General features: G+C 42.2%; 2 protein-coding genes across 2 annotated transcripts; both read left to right on the top strand.

The window, feature by feature from the left end:
* The first annotated feature begins 87 nt into the window (after nucleotides 1–87).
* Nucleotides 88–4150, top strand: ankrd54 (ankyrin repeat domain 54). Its single transcript, XM_070982104.1, has 8 exons — nucleotides 88–795; nucleotides 1341–1388; nucleotides 1481–1579; nucleotides 1882–1953; nucleotides 2191–2238; nucleotides 2776–2900; nucleotides 2996–3103; nucleotides 3229–4150. The coding sequence occupies exons 1-8, from the start codon at nucleotides 405–407 to the stop codon at nucleotides 3301–3303; spliced, it is 966 nt and encodes a 321-aa protein (XP_070838205.1). The 5' UTR covers nucleotides 88–404; the 3' UTR covers nucleotides 3304–4150.
* A 249-nt stretch (nucleotides 4151–4399) lies between these two features.
* Nucleotides 4400–10137, top strand: hmgxb4a (HMG box domain containing 4a). Its single transcript, XM_070982002.1, has 13 exons — nucleotides 4400–4467; nucleotides 5187–5291; nucleotides 5509–5645; nucleotides 5800–5878; nucleotides 5977–6567; nucleotides 6972–7175; nucleotides 7918–8096; nucleotides 8245–8326; nucleotides 8435–8499; nucleotides 8618–8714; nucleotides 8834–8997; nucleotides 9183–9305; nucleotides 9428–10137. Exons 2-13 carry the CDS (start codon nucleotides 5255–5257, stop codon nucleotides 9470–9472), a joined length of 1803 nt encoding a protein of 600 aa, XP_070838103.1. The 5' UTR covers nucleotides 4400–4467; nucleotides 5187–5254; the 3' UTR covers nucleotides 9473–10137.
* The last annotated feature ends 762 nt before the right edge of the window (nucleotides 10138–10899 follow it).

The following is a 10899-nucleotide window of genomic DNA, read 5'->3' as shown; positions in this document are numbered from 1 at the left end:
TTGGCTCTGATTGGACGAAAGGTAATGAACAACACGGAATCTGACTGGTCGGAAAAGCTCTGAGGCTGTTGACTGCGCAATGGGTGTGCCTCTTACTACTTATGTCCGTTGAAATGGCAAATGTGAAATAGGGGACCAGGGGACATTTTTGTGCCGTGAAGGAAGGGTGTCTACTACTGTTTAAACACTGCAAAATACCCAGGATAGAAAGAATTAAATGGAGGAGAGTTTGAGCTGACGTGCCGTGCAGTGGCCTCAGGCGTCGCTGACGGAGCAGATGTCAAATTCAAAGTTGGCTCCCGATATTACTGACGGCTTATTTTCCTTTTTGCTTCAGCAGGAGTAGTAAGGACCGTATGTAGCGAGTGTAGTATAAACACAGTATCCGTATGTCACGGTGAAGTATGGACGGATGGAGCCCAATCGTTGCAACTGCCTCGGATAATGACCGTTCCAGCTCCGAGGGGGAGTACATGGTGGAGCCTGGACCCGAGGATGAAACACGGGAGTCGGTGGACAGAGAGCAGCGGAGTAACGTGGAGGGGGTGGACGACGGGGGCACTGCTGCTGTCGGGTTCGGGATAAGCGGGACAGGGGAGGGAAAGGTGGTGCTGGGTCGAGTCGGACAGAGAGACGACAAAGAACTCAGGTACCTGCACTTGTTGTGGGAGCCGGGACGAGCGGAGCTTGGCGGCGGTGGTGTGGCGAGCAAGCTGGGGAAGATGACGGGGAGCAGGGCCAGGCGGCAGCACAGAGTTGTGCGGAACCTCGGACCTATTGGGAAAGATATATATGGTGAGAGTCATTGAAAAATAAACAAGGTGTGTGTGTGTGTGTGTGTGTGTGTGTGTGTGTGTGTGTGTGTGTGTGTGTGTGTGTGTGTGTGTGTGTGTGTGTGTGTGTGTGTGTGTGTGTTTGCTACGTAAGTTTAGTTACAATACAAAGTACAAGCTAACGTGCGTATTGATGGTATCTCAACATCTCAGTTGGTATCTCAATGCGGCTAATGTGATGATATTTCCATACAGTATGAAAGCTAGGCCACCTTCACCAACCAGGTACAGGTAATAAAGTCCAATCACAGTGTAATGCAATGAATAACAGGAGGGAACGGCATTCAAGCTATGTCATATTATGATAACCAAAATCCCAGGGGGTATGTTGTCTAATCTCTTAATATCAATATCCTGTCCATGCTCAGTGTCCTACTGATGAACAGTATATGATCAGTTGCTGTTTTAGACAAGCTTGAAAGTGTAAACTCTGTCAATCTGATCCCATTCACCCAGTAGTGAAACAATATTTACATACTTTTCACGCTGATTGTCTTATCTCCACAGCTGTGAAACGGCTGAGAGAAGCAGCCAACAGCAATGACATCGACACAGGTATGCACAGTGAGGGGATGCAGTAAAATGCAGTGCAAGTGGTGTCAGATGATTAGAGGCTGTGTTTCACTAATAAAATTGTGTTCCTGCAGTTCGAAAGCTCCTGCAAGATGACACAGACCCCTGTGCAGCAGATGACAAGGGAAGGACAGCCCTTCATTTCTCTTCCTGCAATGGCAACGAGAGCATCGGTAGGTTGGTGACAAGATTGTCACGGCTGTATCATAGGAGATCATGTATAATGCAGCTGGATGGTTGGAGAAAGCATCGTGCAGTGTGAAGAGCATGTTGGCAGCAATCATCCATCAAGAAGTCCTGCGATATGCATGTTTCCCTAATCTGCAAGTTATAGTCATGAATTTTAGTTCTTCCACAGTTTGGTTTTTGTTTTCACCAGCAGCTGTTTTTCTACACTTTTTCCTCACTTCAGTCAAGTCTAAATTTCAACAATTGCATGTCTTTCTTTTTCAAATTTCTTTGTTCATGACTGTAGTGCAGTTGTTGCTGAGTCACGGCGCTGACCCCAACCAGCGAGATAGTCTGGGGAATACCCCCCTCCATCTGGGTAAGAGAACAATCAGCATGCCGCGAAACCTGTAGCACTGTGTTCAGTAATGCATATGACTGTGGTTTCACTCTGACACACAACTGTGCAGCTGCTCTAGGCTCATAACTATATAAATGAGTAGATATACCACAGAATAACGTAAAGGAATTTTTTGTGAAGCTTCAAGTGTTTTGAAACAGTTTTATTCTTGTATTTTAAGTTGCACCTTGCTGATTTTGACTTGTATTTCTGCAGCGGCCTGTACCAACCATGTGCCTGTAATCACCACATTGCTGAGAGGAGGTGAGACCACTGTAGAGGTGTTTTCTTGTATATACACGTTGCTCAGTTTGCCATTATGGGAAAGGTCTTTGTAAGTTGTAACATTAAACTGTTATTGTTATATTTTTAAGGTGTTCCATTATATAATTCAATTGGACAACTTTCAGCCAATCAGAAACAAATATTTGTGTGGCCCTGGTAAATTTTAAAGAATCCCTAGCTGCCTGTACATTTCCCACCAACAGAGGGCTGCTTACAACAAGCAGAAGCTAATTAAAAATCATTTCATCCTAAAGTAATGTACAGCGTTCAGTTAGAGTATAGTTCAGGTGAAGGACTGTAACCACATAAATGTCTGTAGCTAGCCTGTATGCTACACTGTCAAAATTAACTTAATATATCTCACCAAATTTTGAGTGATTTTGCTAGATCTGTAACAACAGTGATCCTTTAACTCTAGACAGTATGATTAGAATCAGAATCAGAATTCTGATTCATTGAGAGTGTTTAATAAGCATGCGTAACTGAGAGATCTGTACTATTATTGCTTCTGTTAAGGAGCCCGTGTGGATGCCCTTGACCGAGCAGGCCGGACCCCTCTGCATCTAGCACGCTCCAAGCTTAATATTCTGCAAGAGGGAGATTCACGCAGCTTGGAAACCCTGAGAGGGGAAGTCACACAGGTAGAGACTGCATTAACTTGCTTTTGTTGGTGGACTCTGGCTTATGGCTTTGATAGATCCTGATTGTTTTGGAAACTTTGTGCCTCCCTTTGCAGATCATTCAAATGCTGAGGGAATACCTGAACTTAATGGGCCAGAGTGAAGCTAAAGAGAGGCTGGAGCACATTTCGACACAGTTGCAGCACACACGCACCAAAGAGCAGGTGAAACCTACATATAGGGCATGTGTTTTTGTGTGTTTTTTTAGATATGCATGTAGTGATTATTTATTATGCGTTTACTTTTCACCAACTCATACACGGTTTCATGTAATTTTGCTGTTTTTCAGGTGGATGAGGTGACCGATTTGTTGGCCAGTTTTACATCGCTCAGTCTGCAGAAACAGAATTTTGGGGATAGGTAGAAAATAAACTGTATAGAGAGCTGAAGTCTCGCTCCTTTTCAGGCAAGATTCTGCTCCACAAGCCTTGACCAGACCAGAAAATTCAGAATCACACTGCTTGGGTTTTCTGTCTATATTCCAAACTAAATATTTATCCACAGTCCTACTGTCATCGACACTAACATTTGAACACCATGTTATCTTAATTAAGATAGGATGCTTATCTTGTTAGCATTTATAGCTCTGGCTGTGTTTTTTATAGTGTCCCTGTGGCTAATGCTCACAAAAAATATTGTTAATTTGGTTAAAATGAAAAGGTGCTCAAATGTCAATGCCCATTACTGAAGTCAAGGAGGTATCCGTTTATGGACCAAAATGAAAAAGGAATCACACGTCAGCTTTTCAGAAAGAGGATAAAAGAAACTTCCTAAGGGCGAATGCATTACATTAAGAGCAGGAAGCTAGTGGAACAGAAGCTAACCCTGAGATGCAGTGGGACCTCAGCTCTCTCTCTCTGTGTGTGTGTGTGTGTGTGTGTGTGTGTGTGTGTGTGTGTGTGTGTGTGTGTGTGTGTGTGTGTGTGTGTGTGTGTGTGTGTGTGTGTGTGTGTGTCACAACTTTGTGCTGAAATGTTCTTTGCCTGCTATTATTAGCAAAGTTCTTTAACTATTATGAGACGTTTCACAAGAAATGATCAAACAGTTTTCACTGTTGTATTTTTGGTTTTCTTATCAGCAGCATTTGCATCTTGTTGCCTTTTCTTTTGTACTGCATGTTATGTTTATACGTGAACTGTATTGTAAAAATTGATCTGGCTGTTGTTGGACATGGATATATGTGAATCAATAAATCAATATGTTTGGCTATATTTGTGCAACAGTGTCTTTCATGCAATGCAAAAAAAAAAAAAAAAAAGCAAAAGTATTGTCTATGTAGGTTTCTGCTGCACTTAAATATATTTATGTCAGTATCAACATATTAAATGAGAGGGCCTTCTGTAGTTGTAATTTTTGATGGAAGGTACCTGCCTATCAGCTTTACCGAATGTACTGCTAATATGGCTACTTTTCACCCATGCTGATTGGCTGCAGTACCAAAGTCCCTCCCCCACATGGACACGTATTGTTGTTTCGCCGATAATAAAAGATGGCGGACGGACCCGCGTAAATTGGAGACCCCATAGAGGTAGTAATATTTAATAAACACATTCTTTCCTCTCCTTCTGGTGTTCGTAAACTACACTTACTAACATCCCAGAGGAGATGAAGACATGAGCAGAGTTAAAGACATGTCCGCCACAGTATTTTGTGCACTTGAGGTGACCGCGGCCTAACTGTGGGTGAAAGCCTCGGTCTTTCCTCCACCGCTCTCACCGGCAAGCTGAGGGCACGCTCGGCGTGTCGTATTCGAGGACTGGAAATGTTGGGAAGCTAGGGAGTCAAAGTAAATGGAGAGGGGGTGTGTTTGTGTATCTTTATGAAAGTAGGCGGGAATTTGTTTAGCTATCATTTTTTGTGCAGTATCATAGGCGACATGCCACATCATTATTGTAATATAACGCAAATTGTACTTATTCTCGCCAAGCAGCGGACCACTTCCACTTCTCCACTTTTTAGTTACGTTAGCATTATGTCCAGCTCACCGGCAGCTCCAGCGTTGTTTTGACTGATCAGTGCAGGACTAAGCAGGGATAGCTGTTGCAACAAAGTAGCTATTGCGATGTAATTACCTTTTTGTGATGTACATAACGTTACCAGGTCCAAAAAAATGAAGAAACAAATGACTCAAGTGTTGGATGTTGTGTAAGGCTAAGCTGCTCTCTCTCATTTTTGTCCAGAATAGAAACGTCATAGTCAGTTCTTAAACTTCCATTTGAATTTTTTCCCCTTGTGTTGAATTTGCAGGTCAGTATCCTGCCTTATGTTGTCAGTAACACACTGTGTAACAAATAAAAGTGGACGCAAGACGAGCCATGGCTTTTGAGGAGATCAAGAGCAAAGGAGGAATGGGTAATGTTTGCCTGTACACCGCATTTGGTTTTACTGTGTTCTTACTGTGTGGAAATATCAAACGTGTGCAAATGTTGTATATCTTCCATGTGCAAACTAGCAGAGAACATTGTAGGAGACGTGGACGTAACAAGACTCATTGGCAAAGTTTATCCTCAGTTTTATCAGAAGTTTACTTTCAAGGTAAGAATCACAATACTTGTTTCATGTATTCCAGATGTGGGGATGGAAGGAGAGAGGGGGCTTGTAGCTGGCCGTAGCCAGAGGGAGAAGAGGAGGTCGTACAAGGACCTGCTGAGGGAGGAAGAGGAGATTGCTGCTCAGGTCCGGAAGTCTTCCAAGAAACGGCCCAAGGTAAGTTATTTCTCCACAGTCACTTGACCTCATGGTTTAATATCACAGAAAACTTATTATCCTGATAGTTACAGTGTCTTTGCACATTTTAACATGTTGAACATATTTGTTTATGGATTGGTAAATGCAAAGCAATTGTGTCATTTCGAATCAGGATTCAGAACTTTTCATGCTTCATGGAGGGGACTCACACAAGAAGAAGAAGAAGCACAGCGATGAGTACTATCACAGAGGTGAGGGCTTGATATATTAATAATCTTTTAATTTCACCAAAAGACGACTTTCCAGCTGTATTTACTTTTTTTCTTTTCTTTTGTCATCCTTGTATCAGACCATGATGGCTCAGGCCCACCTCCCCACAAGAAGAAACACAAGTCTGCAGACCGCTCCCCTCCTCTCTCGTCCCCCTCATCTTCCCACCCGACAGATACGGCGATGGGCCTCCTGCAGGCCATCACCTCTCCCCTGGCCACAGGCTCGGATCCCAGTCCCCACTTGCATAAGAAACCCTCCTACCCTTCCTTCTCCTCGCACTCCTCCAAGGACCGCAAACGTGAGAGCAGCAGCAGCAGTGGAAGCAAAGGGAGCCACTCCTTCTCTCACTCCCGCCCCATATCAACATCATCATCATCTTCCTCCAAGAAACACTCCTCCTCTTCCTCAAAGTCCTCACTGTTCCATGGTGGCACTCCAAAAGAGGAACCCTTGACGTTACGCGAGGCTGACGGGCTGAAGATGAAGCTCATTATGTCGCCAGAGAAAGAGGAGGGAGAGAGTTTCCCGTTCACGCCGCACTCATCCAAAGGAAGTGTCAAAAAAGAGAAGGATAGAGACCGAATGCAGCTTTCAAAGTCACCCAAGAAGAAACTACAGCAGAATCGAGATCCACTGCCTGTGGTGGGCAAAGAGGTTGAGGTGGAAGGTATGATGGTCCTAAATTATGTTCCAGGGATGCAAGTTATGTTACCTTTGTCTTGAAATTAAATAGTATGTATAGCACCTTACTCCTAAGGAACTAAACTGACCATATTTAAGATACAGTCAGTACATCCTTCCATAACTGATGCATTTGAATCTTGGCTATTCAATAAGCGAGTGTACTAATAATAAGTACATTTACTCAGCTTTTACTCTGTGCTGTAGGGATAAATGATCAATTATCGATGATTTTATTACCAGCAGTGAAGTAGTAAAAGTACTATGGAGATGTATTGGCACAGATATTGCTGCTACAGATGTTTTTGGTGCCCCTGCACTGCTAATGTACCACACCGCCTTTAAATTATTTTTGTTTTATTCATCAATATTTATCGCTGTGTCATACAGGTCATTATGGAGGTGGCATGGGAGATGATAGCTCTTCATCTGGGGGTGAACTGGAAGCTGGTGAACTGGTTATAGATGATTCGTACACACATCTGTCAAAAAAGAAGAAGAAGAGCAAGAAAAGCAAGAAGAAAAAGGACAAAGAAAAAGACAGAGACAAGGATAAAAGTGGAAAGGACAAGAAGCACAGCAAAGGATTTGGAGGTGAGTGTACTATTCTTTACATATACAGCATGTATGCTGTAGTTGTCCCTACAGCTGAGTGGTGTTATGCATTTCTGTTCTGGATTTGAAATTGAGAGATTTGTATTCTGCTATAGCCCATCTGAATTCAGTAATGTGCAAAAATAAAGTATGAGGCTCGTAGTGTAGGGATTGACAGAGAGAACTGATGAACAAGCAACCAGCGACTTGCTGGGTTAATTTTTGAAGGATCTGTGAAGAGCATGACAGCTACACTACTGGTATTTTGTGCACCAGGAATTGAGGGTGGACCGGATACCTGATAATAGTCAGGATTCAAATTCTATGAAGTAAAAGGTAAAGAAAAAACTACCAATAATTTAGTTCAGTTGCTGTAATGAAGCTTTTAAACAATCTTATATGTCATATTTTCATTATTAAGCTGATGTATGATTGCCTAGTACATGGAAAAAACTGCAACCACGTTTTCAGTTTCAGCAACCAAAAGCGGATGTCTGGTTGCCAGGCAGACATTTTTAAAGTTAATTGAGCCTTGTTGTAGTTGTAAAAGATGGCACTGAAAGTCGCATTAGAGTCTTTCGTCTGTTGTTGCAGCATTCAGGTTAGCAGTTTTAAAGATGGGTGCCAGCAAGATAAGGGCTATCACACCAATCAAATCTATACTTCAAACTGAACCGTTATCTGACTGTGTCAGTACAACACTTCATCACGATGCTTTATCTTTTAATGACACCCTCATCAGACTCATCGAGGAGCCACAGCCACTCCCATCCTACTATCACTCACAGTGCTGTTGGCCCAATGTATGCTATGGGCACGCCCGTCCCTCCACACCACCACCAAGGCAGTGATGGAGTGACAGAGAAGAAGAAAAAGAAAGAGGAGAAAGACAGAGAAAAGCATGAGAAGGAAAAAGATAAGGTACAATCCTGTTCACACGTATTACTTGTAACAGTCAAACTGGAAAAAGAGCTTTGAATGCCAGAACATTTTTTGTGTGTGTGTTGAGGAGATGCACAATTTTCCCTAATATGAAAAATAATTGGTTAATTTCTTTGTCCTCTCTCAGCCCAAGAAGAAGAACACATCGGCATATCAGGTCTTTTGTAAGGAGTACAGAGTCAACATAAATGCAGAACAACCAGGACTAGGTGGGTAGTACAGGGACATACGGTATGATGACACTGATTGGCATATAGTCCTTTCAAATATCACTAAAATAGACATTTAAACAATATGCTTGTATGTCTAATCTGCAGTGTTCGGTGAACTAAGCAAAAAGTTGGCAGAGGTGTGGAAAGCAATGCCAGAGAAAGACAAATTAGTGAGTTCTTTTCCCTTATTTATAATTAATACTAGAAAATCTTTTGAATATCTTTGTTTGTGCATGCAGGTGTATAAGGTCACCAAACATCCTGTGTTTTATGTTTGTTCTCCTGCAGGTTTGGAGGCAGAAAGCTCAATATCTGCAGCACAAACAGAACAAAGCTGAGGCCACCACAGTCAAACACAAGAGCACCAGTGAGAGCAAAAGTAAAGGTACCTTTGACTGGAGCTGCGCAGTTTCTGATTGATTGAAAAAGACTTAACATGTCTCAGTTCTTTGTCCTCTCACTTTCAGTCCTCATTACTCTTGTCTTTCATTTGTGTTTTGACAGTTGTAGGAACGGGAACAGGGATGGTGTCTCCGAACAGAGCGCCTGGCACTGTGTCCCTGTCCCCGGCACGAGTCCCAGATGTGGATCCCATTGATGCCGCAGCTCACCTGCAGCTACTGGGAGAGTCCCTGTCCTTGATTGGGCATCGGCTACAGGAAACAGAGGTAAGCTTCCACATGCACGCACTTTATTTACAGGTTTGTTGTTTTTTTGGTTTTGTTTTTTTGTTTGTTTTTATGCTGTGGATTCAACCTGAAACCTCTATGCAACAGTTAAAACATATGTAAATAGAAGTTTCATCACTATGCAGTGGAGTGAGTGAGTCATGACCAATGTTTCCATGTGATAGGGGATGGTGGCCGTGTCCGGCAGTCTGTCTGTGCTTCTGGACTCCATCTTGTGTGCGCTGGGACCGCTGACCTGTCTCACAGCCCAGATACCACAGTTAAACGGATGTCCTCGAAACGTCCTGGTACAGTATTAGCATTTCTAAATGTATAATTATTGTACACATTCAGGTGTTACACACCTGACAGTGTTTGTGTGTATCTGTGCTGCAGATTTTTAACAAGGCTCTGTCTCTTTTTCCGTCAGTCAAACACGTTGGACAACATTGCCTACATCATGCCTGGGCTGTGAGTGAGGGATGATCAACATGTTTGACTGGCGTGTCCTTTACAGGAAGTGACACTCGGACTGTAATTTAAGCCACTGATGGCATCTGAAAACTCGGATATTTCTAGTGTCAACATGTTTTTAAAGTATTTTTTTAAAAATCCTGTTCTCTTAATTTTCTAATTGTTATATTTTTAAATTAAACGTTTTACTGGACCGTTAATCTTTCTTGGCATGTCAGCTTAGTTTTACTGTTACAGTGCTGTTGTATGAATGATGTATGTGCTCCACTGAATGTGTGTGTGCATTTGGTTCGCTGTGACGTGAGTTTGACTGTAGTGTATGAGACTGCAGACTGTTCTATTACAAGTCTAATTATGTGTTTTTTTACTGAAATGTACAGGAACATTGAAGTGGTTGTCTTTATGTCATCATCACCATAACGTAATATATTTGACATCTGCTTAGCTTTTCTTTTGCCACGTAAAAAGTGCTGTCATGCCTTGCTGTTTTATACGTTTGATATTTTGCTGTGCAGACAGCACTTAGATTTAGACTGTGCTGTAGAATTTCCAGTCATGGAAAACACCTATAAGTGCAGCCTTGTTGTAATCAGGAGCTGTTCATGCAAACCTCTGTCAAACATTTAACAGACTGGCAGCATTAAAATAAGATCTGTTCCCAGATTCACCTTCTGCTCTTTTATTAGCCGTGATGGCGCCGTGGCTCTGGCTTGAAATGCTTCAGCAACTCTCTGGATGGATCAACATTAAGTGTTCTACAGACGTATATGGTGGCCAGAGGATGAATCCTAATGACTGGTGATCCTCTTTCCCATCAGCCTTAGCTGTTCTCTGTGTGACGCCAGTTATCAAATGTTAGCATGCTAACACACTAAATGAAGATGGTGAGTGTAGCAAACATACCTGCGTACCATCAGCATGTTAGCATTGTCATTGCGCCTATGTTAGCATGTGGGCATTAGCATTTTGCTCATAAAGCAGTGGCAAGTTCCACAAAGTGTTTTGTTGTAAATGAAACTATCCAACAGTATATACAAGTGCAACTGAAAAGACTAGTCGTTTAATCAGTTCATTGAGAGAAAATATAATTGGCAACTATTTTGATAATGGTTGAAGTCAATTTTCATGTGAGGACACTTCATGTGACACTCAGGTGTCACTCGTGGTAATTGTAAGCCTTTCTTATTATATCCTGAATTTTCACACGCCAAACAACATAAATGCATTGTCAAGTTCTCCTCTTGTTCACCTCCAAAGGACACAAGGACAACTCAAATTTCCAACTCAATTTTTATTTTTCTTCCAACTTTTGTTATATGATTGGTTGGCTTCGTCAGTTGATTGTCACTACAGGAAATTAGGTTAGGTTGTAAACCTTTAAAGACAGAGAAACAAAGTTAACATCTTTAATTAAACATTTTTAAATGC

The sequence above is a fragment of the Chaetodon trifascialis genome, chromosome 15 (genome assembly GCF_039877785.1).
Source record: "Chaetodon trifascialis isolate fChaTrf1 chromosome 15, fChaTrf1.hap1, whole genome shotgun sequence".
NCBI lineage: Eukaryota > Metazoa > Chordata > Actinopteri > Chaetodontiformes > Chaetodontidae > Chaetodon > Chaetodon trifascialis.
Note: the sequence above shows the minus strand (reverse complement) of the source record. Positions and strands in the feature narration are given on the sequence as shown.

Bases quoted from the DNA above. Each gene is read 5' to 3' on its own strand.
- ankrd54 (XM_070982104.1), top strand. From the start codon at position 405: ATGGACGGATGGAGCCCAATCGTTGCAACTGCCTCGGATAATGACCGT. The intron at 1,389-1,480 runs GTATGCACAGTG...GTGTTCCTGCAG, and splicing joins CAGCAATGACATCGACACAG to TTCGAAAGCTCCTGCAAGAT. The intron at 1,954-2,190 runs GTAAGAGAACAA...GTATTTCTGCAG, and splicing joins GAATACCCCCCTCCATCTGG to CGGCCTGTACCAACCATGTG.
- hmgxb4a (XM_070982002.1), top strand. From the start codon at position 5,255: ATGGCTTTTGAGGAGATCAAGAGCAAAGGAGGAATGG. The intron at 5,879-5,976 runs GTGAGGGCTTGA...TCCTTGTATCAG, and splicing joins CGATGAGTACTATCACAGAG to ACCATGATGGCTCAGGCCCA. The intron at 8,097-8,244 runs GTACAATCCTGT...GTCCTCTCTCAG, and splicing joins ATGAGAAGGAAAAAGATAAG to CCCAAGAAGAAGAACACATC.